The sequence below is a fragment of the Aotus nancymaae genome, unplaced genomic scaffold (genome assembly GCF_030222135.1).
Source record: "Aotus nancymaae isolate 86718 unplaced genomic scaffold, 86718_ANA_hifiasm-v0.15.2.pri h1tg000020l, whole genome shotgun sequence".
In the NCBI taxonomy this organism is placed as follows: domain Eukaryota; kingdom Metazoa; phylum Chordata; class Mammalia; order Primates; family Aotidae; genus Aotus; species Aotus nancymaae.
The window spans coordinates 55,350,958-55,375,626 of record NW_026988432.1 but is presented as its reverse complement, the minus strand read 5'-3'; the positions used below and the strand labels follow the sequence as shown (position 1 = coordinate 55,375,626).

General features: G+C 40.3%; 2 protein-coding genes across 11 annotated transcripts in view; one reads left to right on the top strand and one right to left on the bottom strand.

Annotated features, from left to right (window-relative positions):
- Window positions 1-18,118, top strand: part of GREB1L (GREB1 like retinoic acid receptor coactivator) — a 307,520-nt gene extending 289,402 nt beyond the window's left edge. For all 8 annotated transcript variants that reach the window (XM_064379355.1, XM_012445023.2, XM_064379354.1 and 5 more), the window contains 8 exons: window positions 72-233; window positions 342-546; window positions 6,306-6,471; window positions 7,943-8,170; window positions 9,181-9,322; window positions 10,898-11,098; window positions 13,516-13,654; window positions 15,389-18,118. In XM_064379355.1, the coding sequence (XP_064235425.1) occupies window positions 72-233; window positions 342-546; window positions 6,306-6,471; window positions 7,943-8,170; window positions 9,181-9,322; window positions 10,898-11,098; window positions 13,516-13,654; window positions 15,389-15,552 (1,407 nt within the window). In that variant the 3' untranslated portion in view covers window positions 15,553-18,118. The remainder of the gene's footprint in view (window positions 1-71; window positions 234-341; window positions 547-6,305; window positions 6,472-7,942; window positions 8,171-9,180; window positions 9,323-10,897; window positions 11,099-13,515; window positions 13,655-15,388) is intronic.
- Window positions 18,119-22,118: 4,000 nt separating this feature from the next.
- The window catches only part of ESCO1 (establishment of sister chromatid cohesion N-acetyltransferase 1), a 77,213-nt gene continuing 74,662 nt past the window's right edge, over window positions 22,119-24,669 (bottom strand). For all 3 annotated transcript variants that reach the window (XM_012445042.2, XM_012445044.2, XM_012445043.2), the window contains one exon: window positions 22,119-23,603. In XM_012445042.2, coding sequence (XP_012300465.1) covers window positions 23,456-23,603 — 148 coding nt within the window. In that variant the 3' untranslated portion in view covers window positions 22,119-23,455. The remainder of the gene's footprint in view (window positions 23,604-24,669) is intronic.

The following is a 24,669-nucleotide window of genomic DNA, read 5'->3' as shown; positions in this document are numbered from 1 at the left end:
AAAGAGTAGCCTGGAAGTTTGGAAACTGTGGGCTTACTTACATTTCCTCCCTTTCTTCTTTGCAAATGTAGATGTCTGACTCCACCCTTCATGCCTTCACATTCTCTTCTTCTATGCTGGGAGAAGAGGTTCAGCTCTATTTCATCATTCCGAAATCCAAAGAGAGTCATTTTGTCTTCAGCAAGCAGGGCAAGCACCTGGAGAGCATGCGGCTGCCCCTGGTTTCAGACAAGGTGGGTGAGAGCATCTGGACTACCAGATAGCCCAGACCTAGTTCTCTAAGCGTCCTCAATCTAGAGGCTTTAATTTCCCTTTGTGGTCTGTTTTTTCCCTTTTGGCAGAATTTGAATGCAGTCAAGAGCCCTATTTTCACTCCTTCCAGCGGTCGACACGAGCATGGACTCCTAAACCTTTTCCACGCCATGGAGGGCATCAACCACCTTCACCTTCTGGTGGTCAAAGAATATGAGATGCCTCTGTACCGCAAGTACTGGCCCAACCACATCATGCTGGTGCTTCCTGGCATGTTCAATAATGCAGGCGTGGGTAAGGGGCCCCCCTGGGATGGGGAGAAGGGCTGCAAAGATAAACTGAGCTCCATTCCCCTGCCATGAAACTTCCTAAGAGTCCCCTGCCTCTGGAAATTGTCCTGCCCTCCTCAACACTCTTCCTTGAATTTGAGTTTTCTTTTTCCCCTTATCTGCAGTTTTGCAGAATTAACCATGAGGACTGGTAATTAAGGAAGAAGTTACTGGTGTACTGAGCACCCTGGGATTTGGGATTCTTCCCTGTGTAGGCTGCAAATGTTCCTGGGCTGAGCACTCTGGAGCAGGAATGTAACTGTGAGGCAGGGTTAGTGGTTCACCCAGATTGGGAGGAGCCCCTGGGTCATCTTATCCTTAAGGCACATAGGAAGTTCTAGGGGGCTACTGTACAACCAGGGGCTGAAAGCGTCATTACTGCCTATGACACAGGCATGTGCCTCAAAGAAGTCTTCCTGCTTTCCCCTTTAAGAGCGATATGCAGATTTTTCAAGAGGCCAATGCTTGTTGTATGTATGACAGAGCAGTGCGGACTGGAGATGTCAGAAAGCCTTAGTTTTCCTTTCTCAGGCAGGAAATCTCTAACTGAATCCATTTAGAGCTGTGCTCTTGTGGACACTTCTTGGGCTGTAGTTCTAAACAGTTTTGCCCATCTGCTTCTGTGGGTGCCTCAGTGCCAAGTCAGGAACTGCTTGTTCCCATTTTAAAGGGAATTAATAACACCCAGCCTAGAGTTGGACTGGAGGGCAGATAAGAGCTGAGTTTTCTTGAACCCACGTTTCTTCTCTCCAGGTTCTCCTCTTTCTCACTGTCTCCCCACTTAGCTTCTGCCTCTTCCTTTTCCTCTCTGTTCATCTCTCTCCCTTCCTTCTGAGATCTCTCCATTTCTTATTCCTTTCTATGCCTTTTCATGTCCTTCAGCTTCAAACAGCCTTAATATGGGCTTAAAATACTCTATTTTTTTGAGACAGTCTTGCTCTGTCACCCAGGCTGGAGTACAATGGCACGATCTCAGCTCACGGCAACCTCCGCCTCCCAGGTTCAAGAGATTCTCCTGCCTCAGCCTCTCAAGTAGTTGGGACTACAGGTGTGCACCACCAGGCCTGGCTAGTTTTGTATTTTTAGTAGAGCCAGGGTTTCACCATGCTGGCCTCAAACTCCTGACCTCGTGATCCGCCTGCCACAGCCTCCCAAAGTGTTAGGATAAGAGGTGTGAGTCACTGCACCCGGCCAAGCTTAAAATATTTTTAAAAATGGTTTTGTTTTGAATATAATTTTATTTTGTTTATCACTTTGTATCAAGTGAATTAATAAGGCTTCTGTATATTTGTTCCTTCAGCCTCCCCAAAACCACTTAAACTCATACTAACTAACTGAAGCCTTTTGCTATATGAATATGACCTTGTGTGTGCCTGACTGATCCTTAGGAGAAAGTTTTCTCACCCTAGATCTGACAAACTGTTTAGTACAATTTTGCCATTTTTGCAATAATTTGGGGAGAAAGAAGCCAACACACATATGCAAATGAAATATACAAACTTATTTTTACTTTTGGTAAAAATCACAACATAAAATTTACTGCCTTGGCTGAGTACAGTGGCTTATGCCTGTAATCCCAGCACTTCGGGAGGCCAAGGCAGGTGGATCACCTGAGGTCAGGAGTTCGAGACTAGCCTGGCCAACATGGTGAAACCCCATCTCTATTAAAAAAAAAAAAAAATTAGCTGGGCATGGTGGTGCACGCCTGTAATCCCAGCTACTCAAGAGGCTGAGGCAGGAGAATCACTTGAACCCGTGAGGTGGAGGTAGCAGTGAGCCAGGATAGCGCTACTGCACTCTAGCCTGGGCGAGAAGAGCGAAATTCTCTCAAAAAAAAAAAAACCAAAAAACTTACTGCCTTAATGATTTCTAAAGTGTTAAAAATTCAGAAGTGTTAAGTACATTCTCATTGTTGTGAGACCGATTTCTAGTTTTCACCTTGTGAAACTGAAACTCTATACCCATTAAACAACTCCTCATTCTCTACCTCCCCTCGGCACCTGGCAACCACCATTCTACTTTCTCTAAGTGCCTCATATCAATGGAATGATACAGTATTTGTCCTTTTGTGACTGACTGGCTTATCCCACTCAGCATGTCCTCAGAGTTCATCCATGTTGTAGCATGTGTTAGATAGAATTCCCTTCCTTCTTAAAAGCTGAATAATATTCCATTTCATGTATCTGCTATATTTAGTTCATCCATTCATCTGTCAGTGGACATTTGGGCTGCTCCCACCTTGTGGCTGTTGTGCATCATGCTTTTATGAACACAAATATACAAATACCTGAGACCCTTCTTTCAATTCTTCTGGGCATATATGTAGAAGTTAGATTGCTGGATCATATGGTAATTCTCTTTTTAACTTTCTGAAGAATCACCATACTGTTTTCCATAGTGGCTTGCAGCATTTTACCTTCCCACCAACAGTGCATAGGGATTCCAATTTCTTCACATCCTCACCAATGCTTTTTTTTTTTGAGGCGTTTTGCATTGTGATTTTGATTTGCATTCCCCTAAAGATTAATAATATTGAACATCTTTTTGTGTGTGTGTTAGCCATCTGTATATCTTCTTCGAAGACTTGTCTCTAAAGTTGTTTGTTGATTTTTCAACTAAATTATTTTGTTGTTGTTGAGTTGTAGCAGTTTTTAAAAATATATATTCTGGGTATTAACCCCTTATCAGATACGCTCTTTGAAAATATTTTCTTCCAATGGTGGCTCATGCCTATAATCCCAGCGTTTTAAGAGGCCGAGGCAGGCAGAACACCTGATGTCAGGAGTTTGAGACTAGCTTGACCAATATGGAGAAACTTTGTCTCTATTAAAAATAAAGAATTAGCCAGGGATGGTGGCACATGCCTGTAACCCCAGCTACCCAGCTACTCATGAGGCTGAGGCAGAATTGTTTGAACCCGGGAGGTGGAGGTTGTGGTGAGCCAAAATCGTACCAAAATCGTGCCTAAGTAACAAGAGTGAAACTCCATCTCAAAAAAAAAAAAAAAAAAAGGATTTTCTCCCATTCCATGGATTGCTGGATTGCCTTTTGCTCTGTTATTTGATGAAGTCTAGTTTGTCTATTTTTCTTAGCTTTTGTTTTTGGTATCATATGTAAGAGATCACTGCCAAATTCAATGTCACAAGGCCTTCCCCTATGTTTTCTTTTAAATGACTTATATTTAGCTTTTATGTCTAGGTCTTTGATCCATTTTGAGTTAATTTTGTGTAGGGTCTTCATTCTTTTCCATGTGACTATCAGGTTTTCCCAGCACCATTTTTTTTTTTTTAGACAGGATCTTGCTCTGTCACCTAGGCTAAGTGTGCAGTGGCATGACCATAGCTCACTGTAGCCTCCAAAGTTCTGAGCTCAAGCAATCCTCCTACCTCAGCCTCCTGAATAGCTGGGACTAAAAGTGTGTGCCACCATGTCTGGCTAATTTTTAAATTTTTTGTAGAGACACAGGTCTGTGTTGCTCAGGCTGTTCTTAAACTGCTGGCCTCAAGTGATCCTCCTACCTGCTGAGATTACAGGTATGAGACACCATGTCCAGCCTCCAACCGTGTTTGTTGACAAGATCATCTTTTACCCACTGAATGACTTTGGCATCCTTGGCAAAAATCATTTGACCATATATAAGAGGGTTTATTTCTGGGCTTTCTATAGGCCCAGATCAAAACTACCACACAGTTTTTTGGTAGGTTTTATTTGTTTTGAGGTGGCATTTCACTCGTTGCCCAGGCTGGAGTGCAATGGGCGGTATCGGCTCACTGCAACCTCCACCTCCCTGGTTCAGGTGATTCTCCTGTCTCAGCCCCCTGAATAGCTAGGATTACGGGTGCCACCACCATACCCAGCTAATTTTTTTTTAATCTTATTTTTAGTAGAGATGGTGTTTCACCATGTTGGCCAGGCTGGTCTCGACCTTCTGACCTCAAGTGATCCACCCACCTCAGCCTCCCAAAGTACTGGGATTACAGGTGTGATACACTGCACCTGGTCCACACTGTTTTGATTACGATAGCTTTGTAGTAAGTTCTGAAATCAGTAAGTATGAGACCTCCAACTTTGCCTCTCTTTTAAGATTGTTTTGGCTCTTTGGGGTCCCCTGAAATAGTGGATGAATTGCAGGATGGATTTTTCTATGTCTGCAAAGTCCTTGGGAATCTTGATAGGGACTGCATTAAGTCTATGGATTACTTTGGGTAGTACTGACATTTAATATAAAGTCTTCCAATCCATAAACACAGGATGTCATTCCATTTACTGGTGTCTTCCTTAATTTCCTTCATCAATGCTTTCTACTTTTCACTGTACAAGTCTTTTGCCTTCTTAGCTAAGTTTATTCCAACGTCTGTCTTTTTGATGCTATTGTAAATGAACTCTTAATTTTCTTAGATTGTTCATGGCTGAGGTATACAAATGCAACTGATTTTGGTGTTGATTTTGCACCTGCATCTCTGCTGAATTCACATACTCATTCTAAAGGGGATTTTTGGTGGAATTTTTAGTTTTCTGTGTATATGTTGCCTGGGAATAGAGATCAATTTTAATTCCTTCCTATTTGGTTACCTTTTCTTTTACTTGCTTAATTTCTCTGCCTGTGAATTCCAGTACCATATTAAATAGAAATGGTAAAACTGGCATTTTTGTCTTGTTCCTGAACTCAGTTTTGGAAAAGCTTTCAGTCTTTCACCATTGACTATGATGATGTTAGATGTGGGCTTTTCATATATGGCCTTTATTGAGAATGCAAACTATTACACACATTCTTGAAAGGTAGATTTTCCTAAGTCCCAGTTTTAGCCTTGATCTATTCACACTGCTTTGGTTCTTCCATTTCATTATCACCTACATTTTGTTTCATTTTAGGATGGCCCACTTATAAAATCTGGCTGATTCCTATCATCATCTTGATAATTGCTAACCTCACTGAGTACTTAGAGGGTGTGAGGTGCTATCCTGAGCATCATACAGCAACCCTATGAGATTGCCATTATTATTGTCTTCTTAGAGGTGGGGAAGCCAAGGCACAATGGGTTTAATTTGTTCAGGGTCACATGGCTAGAAAGTGGTAGAATTAGGATTCAAAATCAGACAGGTTGGCTCCTGTCTATTCTCTTAATCTCTATACCATATTGCCTCTTGCAAAAGGCAGATCTAGAAAAAGGGTGCCAGTTTCCAGAATCTTCTTCAGAGAAGATGCTGCTGTTTCCTTGAAGTATCTAAAGCAGGGGATATATCAGTGGAACTGGCATTCCCACACACTGCAGCCCAGTTAACTACCTAGTACAGGACATGTGAGTGGCTGCTTCCAAGTCTGAGAGAGCTTCTTGTCATGCTTCAAGGAAGTAACGGTAATAGCATTTCCTAGATGTCGATTCCTTTGTCCTATGAGGAAAACTGGATTCTTGCAATACTCTCCAAGTGTGGTTCATATCATTTGTATCCTCAAAGATATCTCTGGCTTTTTTGGCCCACCAGACTCACTCAAATACAGCTCTGGTAATGGGCTCTAGGAATCTACATTTAAAAGTGATTCCCCAGTAACTGTTACATACACTGGTCTGAGAGCCAATGCTCTGAACACTTGATTGGCTCCCACCCTGCATGGTTGCCATGTGAACAGGCATTCTGTGGAGAGAATATAGCTGCCTGTGGGGCTTCAGCCAAGCCTGAGTGAAGGATGTGTGGCTATGTAGATGTGGTTATGTTGCCTTCCAGGTGCTGCCAGGTTCCTCATTAAGGAGCTATCATATCACAACCTAGAATTGGAGAGAAACCGCCTGGAGGAGCTAGGCATTAAACGCCAGTGTGTCTGGCCTTTCATCGTCATGATGGATGACTCGTGTGTCCTATGGAACATTCACAGTGTTCAGGAGCCATCCAGGTAGTGATACTTCCAAACTGTTCTGGGGGCATGACAATGCTATATGTAGACAGGACAATACATTTCTTGGCTACAGTTACATATGGAAATAAATAAGAGAGAGACAGTTTTCCAGAGCAAAACAGTCAACCATGAAACGACTCTCACTAGAACATTTTGTGATGACTTAGGAATTTTTTATGTAGACATTCAATAGCCAATTAAATTACTGGACCATTCTGGGATCATGGCATTTGTTAGCTATTAAAGTCTACTGAAGCCAAGCACGGTGGCTCATGCCTATAATTCCAGCACTTTTGAGAGGCCGAGGCAGGCTGATCGTTTAAGGCTGAGAGTTCTAGACCAGCCTGGCCAATATGGCAAAACCCTGTCCCTACTAAAAATAAAAAAATTAGCTTAATGCAATTTTGGGAGTGAAAAAAAAAAAAAAAGCTGGGTATGGTGGCACGTGCCTGTAGCGCTGAGGCACGGGAATAACTTGAACCCAAGAGGCAGAGATTGCAGTGAGCAGAGATTGTGCCAGTGCACTTCAACCTGGGTGATAGAGCGAGACTCTGTCTCAAAAAAACAAAGTCTGTTGAGACACTACGATTTATGTAGAAAGACTGCTGACATCTCAAATCAGGAGACCTGGTTTTTTAGCCCCAGGTGTTTTTCGTTTATAATTTTTTGTAGAGAGATAGTCTTACCATGTTGCCCAGTCTGGTGTTGAACTCTTGGGCTCAAGCAATCCTCCTGCCTCGGCCTCCCAAACTGTTGGGATTACAGGTGTGAGCCACCACACTCAGTCATGCATCTTAACTGTCTGTATAAAAAAGGAAAGTCATCTCACCTCTCCCTCTCTCAAGTCTGTCACTTGTAAAATTACACCTGGGCCAAAATCAGTGGTTCTCTTCCTGGGATAATGCCACCTCACAGTGCTAGGGGGTGCTGGTCAGGAGCATCTTAAGAAGATCAGAGAATGCCAAACATTTTAAAAAAGTCCTACACAATAAACCCCCAAAATTCAGTAACACGCCCATTGCAACACTATGCCAGGTGATCTTTAAGCCCCTCCCAGATCAACATTGTGATTTTGTGTCCTTGTTTCTATTTTGGATTTGAAGCCAGCGTAATTTTCAAATATTCCTTATTATACACAATTACCAGAACTGGGAAGGATAATTCTATGCTTCCAACCTTTGGCTACCTCTTCTCTGGCAACTCTTTATTCATTGTGCACTCTGACACAGGGGCCAGATTTGTTTCTCTGCCCTAAAATGGTAAGCCCCAGCCCCAAAAGGCAGCTTCTTTAATAATGACAGCAAGTGTGAAAACTGGGCTTGACATTCTTCTACATTTGCTAATACAAAGTAAATCAGTTAATTATATCTTTGAGAGTATTACTGGTGTATAATAGTGTGTAGACACTTCACAAATGATCCTCTCTTCTGTAATATTTATTGACACTTATATAAACTATATTTCATAGCCAGCCCATGGAAGTAGGAGTTTCCAGTAAGAATGTGTCCTTGAAGACTGTCTTGCAGCACATTGAAGCCACACCAAAAATTGTCCACTACGCAATCTTGGGCATACAGAAATGGAGCAGCAAGCTGACTTCTCAGAGCCTAAAGGCCCCGTTCTCTAGGTGCCATGTGCATGATTTCCTTCTCCTCAACATAGACTTGACTCAGAATGTACAATATGACTTCAACAGGTAAGTCAGGCCTCATGGACGCAGGTAATCCTGGCATCTACTGATTGCTTCTGCTCAGCTCTAGCCTCTATAATGCTTTTATTCCTGTGTCTTCAATTGAGAAGCTTCCTCTTTATGTGGGCAAGGAGAAAGGGTGATCACAAGCCCCAAAGTATGCCCCTTTATCACCAACTGACCTAGACCTTAACAGGGGTTACAGGTTAATCTTGAAATACTTGAAGAAAACACTTTACCCATCTCATTATTTAACAGGAACTAAGATAGACACAATAACTGTTGACTCAAGTTAGCATGTGGACCCATAAACATCTAAGACTAAGCCCGCCTTCACCCTCAAAACTCAGAAGGAAATCACTTTTCCTGAATGCTAGTAGTTAGTAGGACTCAGGGATTTGGGTCCTGTAGGGAAAATGCAGCAGATGAGTATGAGCAGGTTAACCATGGCCTTGCCTTCCAAATAATGTCCAGGTTCCTACAAAGCCTGAGAGGGCCAAGCAAGAAGGCAGGGACCATAAAGTCCTTCTTATGCCAACCTGGCGGTTATAGAATAACTGCTGCTTTCACTTCTGTTTTAAATTTGACAGAGGCTTCATTCTGTTTGTAGCCAGAATTTTAAAACTGGGAGCACCTCTGCATTTCTATTCTGTCAGAGTGCATCAAATAGGAATATAGTCCTGTTTTTGCATAGGGATACCTCAAACCTGTGACATATCTGGGACAAAGAGCTTCTCACTTCCCTTCTGACAAAGGCTTAGTTTTTCAAGGCCATACAGAAATGGAGCAGCAAGCTGACTTCTCAGAGCCTAAAGGCCCCGTTCTCTAGGTGCCACGTACATGATTTCATTCTCCTCAACATAGACTTGACTCAGAATGTTGAGGGCCAGCTCCACAAAAGCAGAGTTGATTATTTTAGGCTCCTAATATCTTGCTACACATTTGTCTCTCTGTGTATAGTTATCATGGTTGAGATATGCCAGCCAAAGAAACCTATTGTTACGGTTACAATTTAGGTATTTCTGTGAAGATGTCGACTTTAATCTGAGAACCAACAGTAGTGGCCTGCTCATCTGCCGCTTTAATAACTTCAGTCTCATGAAGAAACATGTTCAGGTTGGCGGGCAAAGGGACTTTATCATTAAACCAAAGATCGTGGTAAGTACTGCAAACTTGATTCTAATGCTGAAAATAAGTACAATGATATCTTAGTAATATCTTGTTATTAGATATTGGCATTAAGCACTTTCCATTTTATTGGAAAAGTGAAATAAGACAAGGGAGTTCTCTTTTTTGAGACAGAGTCTCACTCTGTCCCCTAAGCTGGAGTGCAGTTGCGTGATCTTTGCTCACTGCAACCTCCGCCTCCTGGGTTCAAGCAATTCTCATGCCTCAGCCTCCTGAGTAGCTGGGATTATAGGTGTGTGCCACCACAGCTGGCTAATTTTTGTATTTTTAGTAGAGATGGGGTTTCACCATGTTGGCCAGGCTGGTTTTGAACTCCTGACCTCAAGTGATCTGCCCACCCTGGCCTCCCAAAGTGCCGGGATTACAGATGTGAGCCACTGTGCCTGGCCATAAGGGAGTTCTTAATGTCAAATTATCAATCTCATTTCTGTTACTGAGACTCATCTAGAGCCAAAACATTTGACAATCCAACAAAATTAGATGTCAGTCTTAAATCTTAAGTTTATTTGGATTTAAGCCTTAAGAAACAAATCCATCAAAGCTTCAGTTTCAAGATGGCAAACTTTACATTTTTACTTTTTTTTTTTGAGACAGTCTCACTGTGTCGCCCAGGCTGGATTGCAGTGGCATGACTGGCTCGCTGCGACCTACGCCTCCCAGGTTCAAGTGATTCTCCTGCCTCAGCCACCGCGCCCTGCCACATTTTTACATTCTTTATGTAATACATGAGAGAAATGTAAATCAAGATGCCAGTCTGATCCTTTGCTAGAACTTTCCTAAAAGATAGTAATATGGCTGGGTGCGGTGGCTCACGCCTGTAATCCCAGCACTTTGGGAGGCTGAGGCAGGCAGATCACGAGGTCAAGAGATCAAGATCATCCTGGCCAACATCGTGAAACCCCATCTCTACTAAAAATACAAAAAGTGGCTGGACATGGTGTACTTCCAGCTCTTTGGGAGGCTGATACAGGAGAATCACTTGATCCTGGGAGGCAGAAGTTGCAGTGAGCCAAGATAGCGCCACTGTACTCCAGGCCTGTGCGACACAGCAAGACTCTTGTCTCCAAAAAAAAAAAAAAAAAAAAAGTAATACAGATCAAAACCTGTATTACTACCCCTTTCTAAGAGATTTACTGATACCTAATAATTCACAGCATGTGGGCTACCAGTGGAGCTTAGAAACCTCCTTGCAATTTTTTTGGTGGGGTTGTGACGAGATAGGATTTAACCCATACATACATGCATACATACATACCGAGCACACTGTAAAACGCTTCTGATTAGCTTTCACAGTGTACCTGTTAAATGTGGTAACTTTCAGAGAAGCCTGTTCTCTTCTGCCCTCGCTGTGTGTAACTTGCATTAAATCCTATTGTACTATTCCCGAGAGAAAAAAATTTTCAGGACCCCTGACTGACATAGAACCTAGCACCCCTTACTCTGCTACTGCTATTATTTGACTGTTAGGATACAATTCATTGTTTCCTCATCTGTTTAATCCAGTGACAGACAAGTTTCTCATCATTATATTGACTCTAATTTCAGGTGTCAGAGAACTTAGCACCCATCTTGCCTCTTCAATACATCTGCGCTCCTGACAGTGAACACACACTACTGGCAGCCCCTGCACAGTTTCTCCTGGAGAAATTCCTTCAGCACGCCTCATATAAACTCTTCCCCAAAGCCATCCGTAACTTCAAGAGTCCCGTGCTGGCCATTGACTGCTACCTTAACATTGGACCAGAGGTAAAAAGGATGTGGGGGAGGTGTGGGGGATACCGTGCTTACATACATCCATCCCTTTCTCATTTTAGCTGTTTGAAAACTGAAATGGAGGCAAAATAGGAGCCTGTGACAAGAGAGAAATATAAATCAAGATGCCAGTCTGGTCCTTTGCCAGAACTTTTATTAAAGATAGATAGTAATACAGATCAAAACCTGTATTTCTACCCTTCTCATACTCACTTATGCAAAGGCTCACAGAACATGCAACGGCAGTTAACCCTCCCCATGCCTATTTTAACTGTACAAATGAGCCAGGGAATATACTCAGCTCAGACGTCAGCTCCTCTGAGAAGCCTGCCTCAGTGACTTTGGGCAGCAGTTGCTTGCTCCCACTTCTCTCTTAACATTCATCAAATTATACTGTAATTTTGTGGATTTTCTTCATAAAAATGTGAGTTCTTCAAAGACACACAATGTCTTAGCCATTGTTTTATACATATATAAGGAGCTCAGTGATTACTGAACAAATAAATGTGTACCATCTGAAGCCTTTAGAGGTCTCATTTCTCCACTTCGGACTTCTTTCTAAAATTCTTCATGTTTTAGTTTTTTTAAAAAACTGCCACTTGCACCTCCAGGCTCCTGCTACTAAGCTGTCCTTCAGAAATGATTACTGTAGTACATCCTCCTTGTAAAAAATATTTTAAAATAAAAGCATAAAAAGTCAAGTCAACTGCCAGAAGAACATTTTGGTATACTACTTCCTTCCAGGGCCTTTTCTTTGTATGTATTGAAAAAAACACACATCCATAAACATATTCTTAACACTGAAGTCCAATTGTATTCAATTTTGAAAACCAATTTTTAAAATTTCAGTGTAAACATTTTACATTCCCATTTTTGTTTCAATAATCTACACTGTAGATTGGGTAATAAATTATGGAATTTTAGAAGTAGAAGGAACCTTAAGAAACCATCAGATGTAAAGGCCAGGCATAGTAGCTCATGCCTATAACCTAGCTCTTTGGGAGGCTGAGGTGTGAGGATCACTTGAGGCCAGGAGTTTGAGACCAGCATGGAGAACACGGACCCTGTCGCTACAAAAACTAAAACAACTGGCCAGGTGTGATGGCACATGCCTGCAGTCCCAGCTACTCAAAAGGCTGAGGTGGAAAGATCACTTGAGCCCAGGAGTTCAAGGCTGCAGTGAGCTATGATTTGTGCCACTGCACTCCAGCCTAAGTGACAGAGACCCCATCTCAAAAAAAACAAAACGAACCCAAACCCATGAGATCTAATAACATCTTTTACAGTATTTATGTACTGATCATGTCTGACCCAGATATTCCAATTCCCCTATCCTAGAGTCCAGGGCTCTGGGTATTAACACAATCTCAATACTACTACTAATAGCAGCTAACATTTACCGAATACTAAGTTATTTAATTCAGAAAACATCCTATGAAAGAAGTACTATTGTTATTTCTATAGATGAGGAAACTGAGGTATAGTAAAAGGAAGGAAACTGCTCATTGTTCCATGGCTACTCAATGGAGGAACCAGTATTTGAACCCGAGCAGACTGGCTCATGCATTTAGTCATTCTGCTGTTCTAACTCCCAACTACCTTAGTTACTTCCCTGAATTTCTGCAGTTATCATCTGTTTATCACAGAAGCCAGATAGAACCAAAAATTTAAATTCATGTTTTTTTTTTTTTGAGACGGAGTTCACTCATTGCCCTGGCTGGAGTGCAGTGGTGCGATCTTGGCTCACTGTAACCTCTGCCTCCTGGGTTCAAGTGATTCTCCTGCCTCAGCCTCCCGAGTAGCTGGGAGTATAGGCACTTGCCACCATGCCTGGCTAATTTTTTTTGTATTTTTAGTAGAGACAGGGTTTCGCCTTGTAAGCCAGGCTGGTCTCCAACTCCTGACCCTCAGGTGATCCACTCGTCTCAGCCTCCCAAAGTGCTGGTATTACAGGTGTGAGCCACCGTGCCCAGCCCATGTACCGTCTTAAGCTTCCATCCAATTGAAAATTTAAGTATATCTAAATGGAAAGCTGATCAAAAATATTTTTTTATTCTCACCAATAAAGTAATTCAAACATTTAATCTTTCCTAAGTATGCTTTTTGTGGAAGGTAGTTTTAAAAATTTTATAAAGACTCTTAAATAGAAGAGCTTGTTTCTAATTTATCTCCTAATAGTCCTTTATTATGAGAAATAAGAGAAGCTTTAAACAGGTTAACAATTGGCATGCTAAATAAAAGAGTTTGCAAAGCTTAACTAACCAAGCCATTTAAGTTAACATTGGAAAAAACTCATCTCCTTTACCTTACCCTTGAATAGACAAAAAGAAAAGTACTGACTCATTCTGCTGAACTGCAGATATTTTGCTTACTCTTGAAATGCCCACACTATTTCTGCTTGATGATTTCAGGTGGCCATATGCTACATCAGCTCCAGACCCCACTCCAGCAATGTCAATTGTGAAGGGGTGTTTTTCAGTGGACTCCTTTTGTACCTCTGTGACTCTTTTGTAGGTGCTGATCTTCTTAAGAACTTTAAATTTCTAAAAGGTAAGTCAAATTTAGTATCTTGCAATTGCTGTTGGTTCCCACTGAGCCAAATACAGAAGATAAAGATATTTTTTAAAAGCACTTAAACACGATTTTTACCAATAATTTGAACATCCTGCTTTTAAAATTAGGGCCACTAGTTGGGGGTTGGGGAGGGAACCAAGTCATTGTTATCCTAAGACTAAATGCAGATGAATAGCCAAATTTGTGACCATATTAAATAGGTTTTTGCCACTATTTAGAAAGGAATGATACACTGCAAGAATACATAACACTTCTCATATAATTTAATTTTAATAGATATCAGGTTAATGAGTCTATATATGTATATAACTATATACATTCTACTGATTCTAACATATTGCCTGGGACAGAAAGCAACTGCAATAATTTTGTATAATTGCATCCCTAGACATAAATAAACCCTTAGTTGTGATTCTGATACAGAAACCATAGGCCGGGTGTGGTGGCTCACACCTGTAATCCTAGCACTTTGGGAGGCCGAGGCTGAGGCAGGCAGATCATCTGGGCTCAAGCTCAGGAGTTCAAAACCAGCCTGGGCAACCTGGCAAAACCCTACCTTTACAAAAATTAGCCAGGCACAGTGGAACATGCCTGTAGTGCCAGGTCAGGAGGCTTAGGTGGGAGGAACTTAGGCCCAGGAGGTGGAGGTTGCAGTGAGCCAAGATTGTGCCACTGCACTCCAGCCTGGGTGACATCTTGTCTCAAAAAACAAAAGAAAAAAACAGTTATTTCAATAGGTATGCACAATATAGAGACTGGCCTAAGAACAAACTAATATTAAACATCACAAATAATCCTGATAAAATGACCTTTGAGATCAGCAAAAAAAGTGAGTTTCAGAACACTGTACAGCATGAGAACAGGGAGCGGGGATGTAGGGGACTGTGGATTTATTTATGTATTAAGTATTTCTGACATAGTGGTTCTTATTGGGGGTGGGGAAGGGGTAGATTTTGCCTCCCAGGAGACAGAGACACTTCTGATTGTCATAATGGGGCTGCTGCTTGCTGGCACATAGTGGGCAGAAGCCAAGATTGCTGGATGTTTAGGTTCTAACATCCAACAAGATATAGAATAAGGCCAGCCGCTGTGGCTCACGCCTGTAATCCCAGCACTTTGGAAGGCTGAGGCAGGTGGATTGCCTGAGCTCAGGAGTTCGAGACCAGCCTGGGCAACATGGTGAAACCCCGTCTCTTCTAAAATACAAAAAATTAGCCGGGCATTGCGGTGTCCACCTGTACTCCCAGCTACTTGGGAGGCTAAAACAGGAGAATTGCTTGAACCCTGGAGGCAGAAGTTGCAATGAGCTGAGATTGTGCCACTGCACTCCAGCCTGGGCGACAGAGCAAGACGCTGTCTCTTAAAAGAAAAAAAAAAAAGAAGACACAGAACAGCCCCACAACAAAGAATTATCCAAGTACATTACTGCTGAGGTTCAGAAACCCTAACCTAGGAGGAACACGAGAAATACATTAGTTATCACAGGGAATAGGGAATGTAGCTGGAAGATTACTTTGTACTCTTTTAAAAATTACTAAATTTGTAAAACTACTTACTCAAATAATAAAATTAAACAAGTCTCATAAATTACTTATCCATCTGTTGACCTACCTGTTGGTTCTCAGATGTCTTAGCTCAGGAAATAAAATCAGAGACAGTAAATTTCTCAATCCCTGAGCCTAAGACATATTTCTGTCTTGTCTTCTGAAGGTGCTACCCTGTGTGTCATCTGCCAAGACAGAAGTTCCTTGCGCCAAACAATTGTCCGCTTAGAACTAGAAGATGAATGGCAGTTCCGCCTCCGGGATGAGTTTCAAACTGCTAATAGCAGTGATGACAACCCTCTCTACTTTCTTACTGGACGTCATGTATGAGCTTTTGGAGAGACCAAAAACAGCAAAACGATGCCTAGGTGGGGTGGGAGAGAAACAATTTGGGAATTTTTTTTTTCCTTTAAAGTACAATCACTGTGGAGCAAAGTGCAACATATTTGTCTAAATTCTCCAAAGAACTCCCCAAATCTGACCCAGGTCTTTGGGGATCTGACCACTGTTAATTGGACCCTTAAATTCAGGTAAACTCCCCTAGGCAGTTATGCAATTACTGAAGATACGGTCTGCCCATGGGATCCTGAGGAGGATATACTTTGGAGAGTGAATATGGAGTTTGCATTATTTTTTCTATTAACATTATGTTAGGGGGAAACTGTCAGCATTAACTAGCCTGAATGTGTTACGGGAGACTCATGCCATTGGTGTGGAATTAATTGAAGATTAATGTTTGAGGCCTGAACCCTCAGTTTCTCTTCAGATCTGTACTTTGGTACAGTATTACTCAGGGGTTTGAAATGATAGAATGTAGATGATATTTGTATTTAAAAAAAAGCAGTAGCTATGTCTTTCTCTGTGCAGTGTTAGTTTAAGATTTATAATCCTCTATGTATTGAAACTTTTGGCAAAATTTCCACAGGAGTTAAAAGTTTACTATTTAAACTGAACAAACAAATCAGTAAATGCAGAGCAGGCATTGTGTGCATTTATGCATCTTTTCCTAGCCTAATTCCTTTGCTTTTCCCATTCTTTAAACTTGTTTCCAGGCTTTAAGAATATCTTACCTAAGAGACAATGGAACAGCCATTAATATTGTGCAAAAGAACCTGATTAAGTCAGTTGTGTAAGTTAAGAAGTTTTCAGCAGGTAACCTGCACCCACCCTGTTTTGTTGGAATTAAGCAGTTGGCACCAGCAAACCTAAATGTCAGGCTGAGGTTCTGTTGCAGAGCAGAACTAGTTTCCTTCCTTTCAGGGACTCAAGCAAAGCTTCCTTTAAAAGATGCACTGAATATTACCACCTTACACTGACAACACCACAGAAATTGCTGAATTGGGAAACTGAGCCATAGAAAGAGAAGTGTTTTACTTAATCCTACCAGTGACTCCTGTAAGGAGTAAGGAAGACTCCATTAAGAGTCTTTTTGACTCATTAAAATTGGCAGGGGGTGTTTGTCTAGTATCAGCAGTGGAAGGCATGTTTCTACAGATTTCTCTAATATTTTAATCAATCAAAAACATTATTTTTAGAAAATGTTCTAGACAAACTCTTAGAAGTTTACTCTTAAATTATTCCAGTTCTCATCATTGAACAATCTCTTGAGTTTTCTCAGCCCATATTTACTATTTTATCCCACTTAAAATGGTCATTTTTACTTGAATCCATCGTTTGTGACCTGAAACTACTGAGAGGCCTACTAAGCCTGCATTTACTTAGAACAAAAAATGTTAATTGACCAGCTTTATTATCTTATAACAAGGAGTTTACAGCTAGTGAAAAAATGGAATGTATTAGACTAAAAATGGTTTGTAGATCTTTTGGTTTTAATATAGCTACTTATGCTTTAACTGTATTTTGAAGTCAGCAATTCCTTTTAACCCCATTTTTAATTGTCCTTTAAAGAGGACCTGCCTTATATATGCTTTAAAAAATACTCCTTTAGTACAGCGGCATTTTTGGTAAAGAGGTATGTTTTGAAGCAGTTTGGTTTAAATATGAATGTATTTCACTTGTTCCTGTTTTGTTGAAAGGGCCTAATGCAAATATCAAGAAACCCACTGTCTGTGCAATATTCCATTAACATTAACTACATAGGGCAAACAAAATACTTGAAATAATTCTAAAACAATTGTACCTGGGGTAGATGGCCTCTCAGGGTTTCTTCTGGCTTTATGACTTCATAGTCTAAAGAAATTTTTTTTTAAGTAGTTACATCAGATGCAGGTACTCCATTAGTTAGGGCTGCACTCTGAAAATTCAAATTATTATGAGCTCTTAAATATTATTTAACTCTGTGGAAGGAGATATGCCAGAACAAAGCCAAAAGACCATCACCCCTGTAATAGAGAAATTGACCTATTCTTTTCAAAGCCTGTCTTACTAAGGTTTGGATCTTTTAAAATCATCGTACCAGTACAATTCTTCAGAGAATGTTAGGTCCTTCTTTAAGGATAAAGTTGCACAAGCACAGGACACCATGATACGTGTGTATATATATCCTAGTGTGTTCAGCTTTAAGCTTTGCAAACCCTTAGGACACTGATGTGGGATGAATGGATTCACTAGGCCCACACAGTAACTCACCTATAGACCGGCTGAACCTCAGCATGTATGACCGTTCACACAGGTTAATACTGAATGTAAACTAAAACCTAGAATTGTCGTAGTCAATTTTTTTTGGCTGTAATTTATGCAATTGCTTTTTGTGATTTTTAGAAAAGGGGACACCTGTGTTACTTTATTACTGTAAAATTTTCTTAACTAAAATTTGGTGAATTTCACTAGTCAGTCTACCTCACATTCTGTTAATGATTCGAAATTGTCTTAAGTTGTGTCTACTGTTATGTTTCTGTCCTTTAATTTGGTGAATGTATTAAAGTTATATCTCCCACCCCCTCTGAAAAATTATTTTTTAATTTTCTGGCATGTTAAGAAAACTAGCTCCCTGACTCTGGCAATACCCAACCTATAATGTGACTTCCAGCCTTTTTAGGACAACTCTAAGAAAAGATGTTGAAAATACACACAGTAGATCCCAATCTTTTATTTGACAGATTGCTGCTATACTCACTTTGATGTCCTTTTGGAAACAGAACTTTGGGTTGCTAGAACTATGTGGTATGATACAAGGTGTTATTGTTAATCTCTAGTTTAAACTGCTCAAACTTTTTGAGAACTTCTCAAAAGCTGCTAGAACTATGTAGAATGAAGACAGTGTTATTGTAGTATGAACTATATCTTCTTAAAAGTTTGATGAACTTTTGAGAATAACTTTGCTGTCCAGAAAAATGGCTTTCAAGCTATTAATAAAGTGTAGTAAATTAAAAGAATTTGATATAGAATCCATGAAAACAATCTTCTAGGCCAAAGGGCCCTCAGGAAGGGCAGTAAGTATTTCTAAGTGTAATGACAGACTTTCAGAGGAAAGCAAAGACTACTAGTGTTCCACTATGCATTCCAAAGCAGCTGCCTTGAAAAGACTGTGAAACTCTTGACTGCTGCAACATCACGTTAAACTACTTAGGCCTGGAACAACATCCAGGAACAAACATTCCTCAAACTTCTCTTTAGACACAGAAACTGGAAACTGGTCCTTAAAGCTTCCTCTGGGTCTAGGAGAATACTGCTCTAACACTGAAACCTTGGCTTCACTGAAAACAAAACAGAACAACAACAAAAAATACTGCTAAAGATGATTTTAGAAATTGCCTCTAAGGCCAAAGAAAAAGTCATTCACATAATAAATTCACTGTGCTCTCAACTATCAAGTATTGGGTTAAAGCATCTACTTCAGTGACTATGATGATAGATATTAAATTAAAAGGAAGAAAAAAAGCAAGAACAGTAAGTTGTTTTCTGACCACTTCATTCCAAGTATTTTATTTTTACTAGTCCAATGTATTTTATTTTTACCAGAAGGATGGTGGGGGTGGGGGGGTTGCTAAAAGACAGAACTCATCCCTTTTTCTGCCAGAAGGCTCAAGAGCCATGAAAAATAAAATGTATGTCTACAGTTACTACCCCAGAAATCAACTCAACAATCTCAACCCTAGCCACAATGTGGATGGGCAGGAATACAGCTGTGTTCCCATCCAGAGGGATAAGACTCTATAGCTGGGCAGCCGTGCAAAGTAAATGAGAACAATTAAAATATCACTGCAGGTTTGTTGTACTCACTGACTGTCCTTATAACAGGCTTTTGGTAGATACACAAAGCTCTCGCATATTATGAAGTAGTAAAATATTGCTTTTTATCGGTGTCCATGCAGATAAAGGCATTATCCATAAAATCTTGTAGTTCTTGACTGTATTTGTGGCTCCTATAGTGCCTCTATGCTAGGCATTTTTATAAAGACCAACAACTATATGAGGACTGCTAACAAAAAATTTATCAGCACCTTTATATAGTCAGCAATTATAGACTCACCCTCTTCTGCAGTCTGTGGCCATTAGTGTATACTCACTGTGTCCCTGCTGCCTCCACCACTCCACTGAGACTGCTCTTTTCCTAACATCACTTGGGCTCTCTTCAGTCTTCAATTGTGATATCAGAGGGTTGACCATTCTTTGAATCTTGAAATTCTTCCCTGGGTTTCCACCTCTCTCTTCTGGCTCTCCTACCTTGCTCATGCCTTCTTAGGTATTCTTCTTTGAGATTCCTAAATGATGGTGTACCTCAAAAATCTCTTCTACCTTTTCATTTTACAAACCCCAGGGTGACCCTCTAAACCTTCAAATAAATAAGTAAACTCAATTTGTTTGCTCAGTTAGAATCTCTCTCAAACTGTAGATCCCCATATCCAATTGCATACCAAACATATATCTCCACTTGGAGATTCTACAACCACCTTAAAATCGTGACCATATCTGAGGGCATCCCCATCCAATCCTCCCAACCTAATTCCCCTGTATTCCCATCTGTCAATCTAACTCAATTACCCAAACCAAAATTCCCACTTACCTTTGCCTCTTTGCCATGATCTTTTTCTGGTTATTATAAATTCCTATCAATTCAACTGTGTCAATTCTTCAATTTTATCTTTTAAATGTGTTATCTGTCTCGTCTTCATCTCCACATCACAGCTTTAGTTCAATGTTTAAACACTTTTCACACAAACTGCTCTTAACTATCTTCTGAGTTCCACATTTCTCACTTATAAACCCCACCTCATAGGACTGTCATAATGATCACATAAAACAATGCAGCACTAAACACACAGGGTCTGACACATGGCAAACACTCAAATGTTAGGTATTAACTAATAATACTATTCTTAGATAAAATACCTAAATGTAAAATTTGGGGGGCTATATCTTCAGTATAAACATGAAAATAAACTGTTTTCTCAGTAATAAAATTTAAACCAACCACCCTATATACCCTCTTTCACCTCCAGATAGCCTTGTAAGCAAGTCAAAAGTAGTCAAAGTAGTATACTATTGTTTATGGAAATTGGACCTGTATTATGAGGTTAACAGTTACGACAGAGTCTACACTATATACCAAAACTTCATTCTGTTTTTTTAAAAAAACATGGTACCTGTCAGGCAAACAATGAGACCAGAGATAACTAGAAGAGTCTCAAGCCCAAAGGGAAATGGCAGTATCAAAAGCTAGGGCTGGGCACGGTGGCCCACAGCTGTAATCCCAGCACTTTGGGAGGCCGAGGTGGGTGGATCACCTGCGGTCAGGAGTTCAAGACCAGCCTGACCAACATGGTGAAACCCCATCTCCACTAAAAATACAAATATCAGCTGGGGTGGTGGCACACGCCTGTAGTCTCAGCTACGCGGGAGGCTGAGGCAGGAGAATCGGCTTCAACCGCGAGGCGGAGTTTGCAGTCAGCCGAGATTGCGCCACTACACTCCAGCCTGGGTGACAGAACAAGACTCTGTCTCAAAAAAAGAAAAAAATTATTAGCCAGGCATAGTGGCAGGCACCTATAATCCCAGCTACTCAGGAGACTGAGGCAGGAGAATCGCTTGAACCCAGAAGGCAGAGGTTGCAGTGAGCCAAGATCACACCATTGCATTCTAGCCTGGGTGACAGCGTGAGACTCTGTCTCCAAAAAAGAAAGAAAGAAAAAAAAAACCAGGCCCAGCGCAGTGGCTCATGCCTGTAATCCCAGCACTTTGGGAGGCCAAGGGGGGTGGATCACAAGTCAGGAGTTCGAGACCAGCCTGACCAACATGGTGAAACCCCATCTCTACTAAAAATACAAAAATTAGCCGGACGTGGTGGTGCTTGCCTGTAATCCCAGCTACTCGGGAGGCTAAGGCAGGAAATTGCTTGAACCAGGAGGTGGAGGTTGCTGTGAGCCAAGATCACACCACTGCACTCCAGCCTGGGAGACAGAGCAAGACTCCATCTCAAAAAACACACAAAAACAAAACAAAACAAAAGTTAGATCTAGCATGATGAATCAGAGGGAAATATTTACCCTGCCCTATCATTCTACCCATACAAAGAGTATAGAGTCTTACACCACTCTGGAAATTTTAAAAGCACAAATTTATAGGGAAATAACATGTATACGTGATTGTTAATTTAAGGACCTAAATAAGCCAGTTTTCAACTGAGATATGATCATTTATTTCAGCTCATAAAAATAACCTAAGTTGAACCACAGTGGTGAATTCATTCTTGGGTGCTGTGGGCCCTTCATTTATTTGAAACATCATAAAAGTACCATGTTACTAAAATAATCAGAAAGGATTTTGCCTTTTGGAAAAGTTCAGCTGATTTGCTCGTGACATAATGATCCTTTGGCAAACTGGTGGAAACTACCTTTAGGAAGCCAACGTTTTAATCATATTTCAAGGTATGAAACCAAAAAACACCCTGAAAAAGCACAAATGACAACACACCATTATCTCAGTTAGTACATTGATCACTTAGAAAAAGCTATCAAGTATTTTATTATATTTATTCTACATTATATACAGGTCATAAAAGGCCACAGCAGTTTTCAACATATAAACCCTTTAAAAGTAGAGGGCACTATGAAGGATAGACAAGTATCAAAATGAAGTCCAGTAATGAGGGCATATACTCAGTGCAGTATTTCTGAGGAATAACAAAGCAGATACCAAGTCATCCCATACCTCACTTCCAAGTATTTTATAGGTTTTTATAAACCTCTTTGAGATTTGTTAACAGCCTAGGTGTGCCAAGTTGCCATTTATTTTAAAAAGTGAAACCAGAATGAAAGAATAATGAATCTAGAGAGTACCTTTCCTAATGCTTGTCAATTACAGCTCTTTAAGAAGAAAAGCCTCAATTCTTTACCACTTTCTACTTCCTGCCATCAAAGATAGGAAAAAGCAAAATCAGGAAAAAATGCTCAATATTCCAAATCTTCCTGTTTAGCTGGAGATTTCCTTTTCTATAGGGGTATAGTTCAGGCCTTTTAAAACTTAGCTTCAAATTCCAAAACACTTAATAATGCACCCTACTTCAACAATAACTAAAAAAATTGGTTTCTGGCCAGTCATAGTGGCTCATGCCTGTAATCCCAATGCTCTGGGAGGCAGAGGCGGGTGGATCACCTGAGGTTAGGAGTTTGAGACCAGCCTGGCCAACATGGTGAAACCCTATCTCTACTAAAATACAAAAATTAGCCGAGTGTGGTGGCAGGCGCTTGTAATCCTAGCTACTTGGGAGGCTGAGGCACAAGAATCGCTTGAACCTGGGTGGCAGAGGTTGCAGTGAGCTGAGATCATGCCACAGCACTCCAGCCTGGGCAACAGAGCGTGATTCTGTCTCAATAATAATAAAAAAAACACTGGTTTCCACTCTGTGAAAATACAATCTTTAAACCTATAACTGGTATCAGCAGATCAATATAAAAAAATACAGTACCAAGCTACACTGGTATATTTCCATATTAAGAACTTCAAAATATACTTATCACTGAGACCATAGTCCTTGCATTAGTTTTCAGTCCACTATGAACAATTATCTGCTGCATGTAAACATGTCTAAATAACTATAGATAAAATACATCAATCATAAATTTCTGTAAAAGATAATAAAATATCTTCTTTAAAAAACAAAACAATAAGCTATTACTGCATTGTTTCCAATTTTATGAAAATGGAACAACCATATGGTTGTTGCCAGTCCTGAGTTCATTGTAATAAAAATGGCCCTAGTTCCTGGTTAAAGTCAGCAACCAATCCATTCTCTTCAATAAATGTCCTCTAGTGGTGTAGGCAAGAATTTGTTTTACGTGCTATTCTGTCCATTAATAAAATTATATACCAGAAACTGACCAGTGCCACAGTACTGTGTTGCAAACAGTTTTCCATCAGGAGTGGGATCTGAGAAAGCAATTTCTTCTTTACTCAAATATGAGCCATATATAAAGTTACTCCTATTAAAAAAAAAAAGCAGGGGGGAGGGAAGGGGAAAAGTGTGAAAAGTTAAAAAAATAGTCTTTCTAATCATTAAAATTAGAATAATCTATCAAATACAATTTTGACTAAAAAAGCTTTTTAGGTACTGTTGTATGTGCTCAAAACTGTTGAAAATAATTATTCATCTATAATATTATCCGTAATCTGAGGTTAAATTTTAATAAAAGCAACAATGTAAAAACATTTATCCAACATATTTTAATGATAAAAATATTCAACAACTAAGAGTAGAAACAGTTTCCTCAACTTGATCAAGGGCATCGGAATTAATGGTGAATGACTAAAAACTGTTCCTCAAAGTTCAGGAATAAGCTAAGACTGCTCTCACCTCTTCTATTCAATATTGTATTGGACGTTCTAGTCATGAGGTAAAAAAAAATCACCCAGATTGGAAAGAAAGAAATAAAACTATCTGTCCATAGCCTGCCATCACGCTCAGCTAATTTTGCAGATGACAAGGCCTTGTTTATAGAAAATCCTGAAAAATTCAAAAAACAAACATAAAATCTAATAAACGAGTCTGGTAAGGTTGCATATTCAAGACTTGATATTCAAAAGTAAAATATATTTTTATACACTTGTAATGAACAACCTAAAACTGAAATTTACAGGGAAAAATTCCATTTACACTAACATAAAAAAAAATTAAATACTTGCCCGGTGCAGTGGCTCACACCTGTAATCCCAGTATTTTGGGAGGCCAAGGCAAGAGGATTGCTTGAGCCCAAGAGTTCAAGGCCAGCCCAGGCAACACAGCAAGACTCCAACTGTACCAAACAAACAAATTTTTGCCAGGCAGATAGTCTCAGCTACTCAAGAGGGTGAGGCAAGAGGATTTCCTGAGCCCAGGAAGTTGAGCCTGCAGTGAGCTGTGTTTGTACCACTGTACTCCAGCCTGGAGGACAGAGTGAGATGCTATCTCCACCAAAAAAAAAAAAAAAAACAACAGCAAACAAAAAAATAAATTTAACAAAAGAAGTGTTAAGACTCGTACACTGACAACTATTAAACATTGCTGTAAGA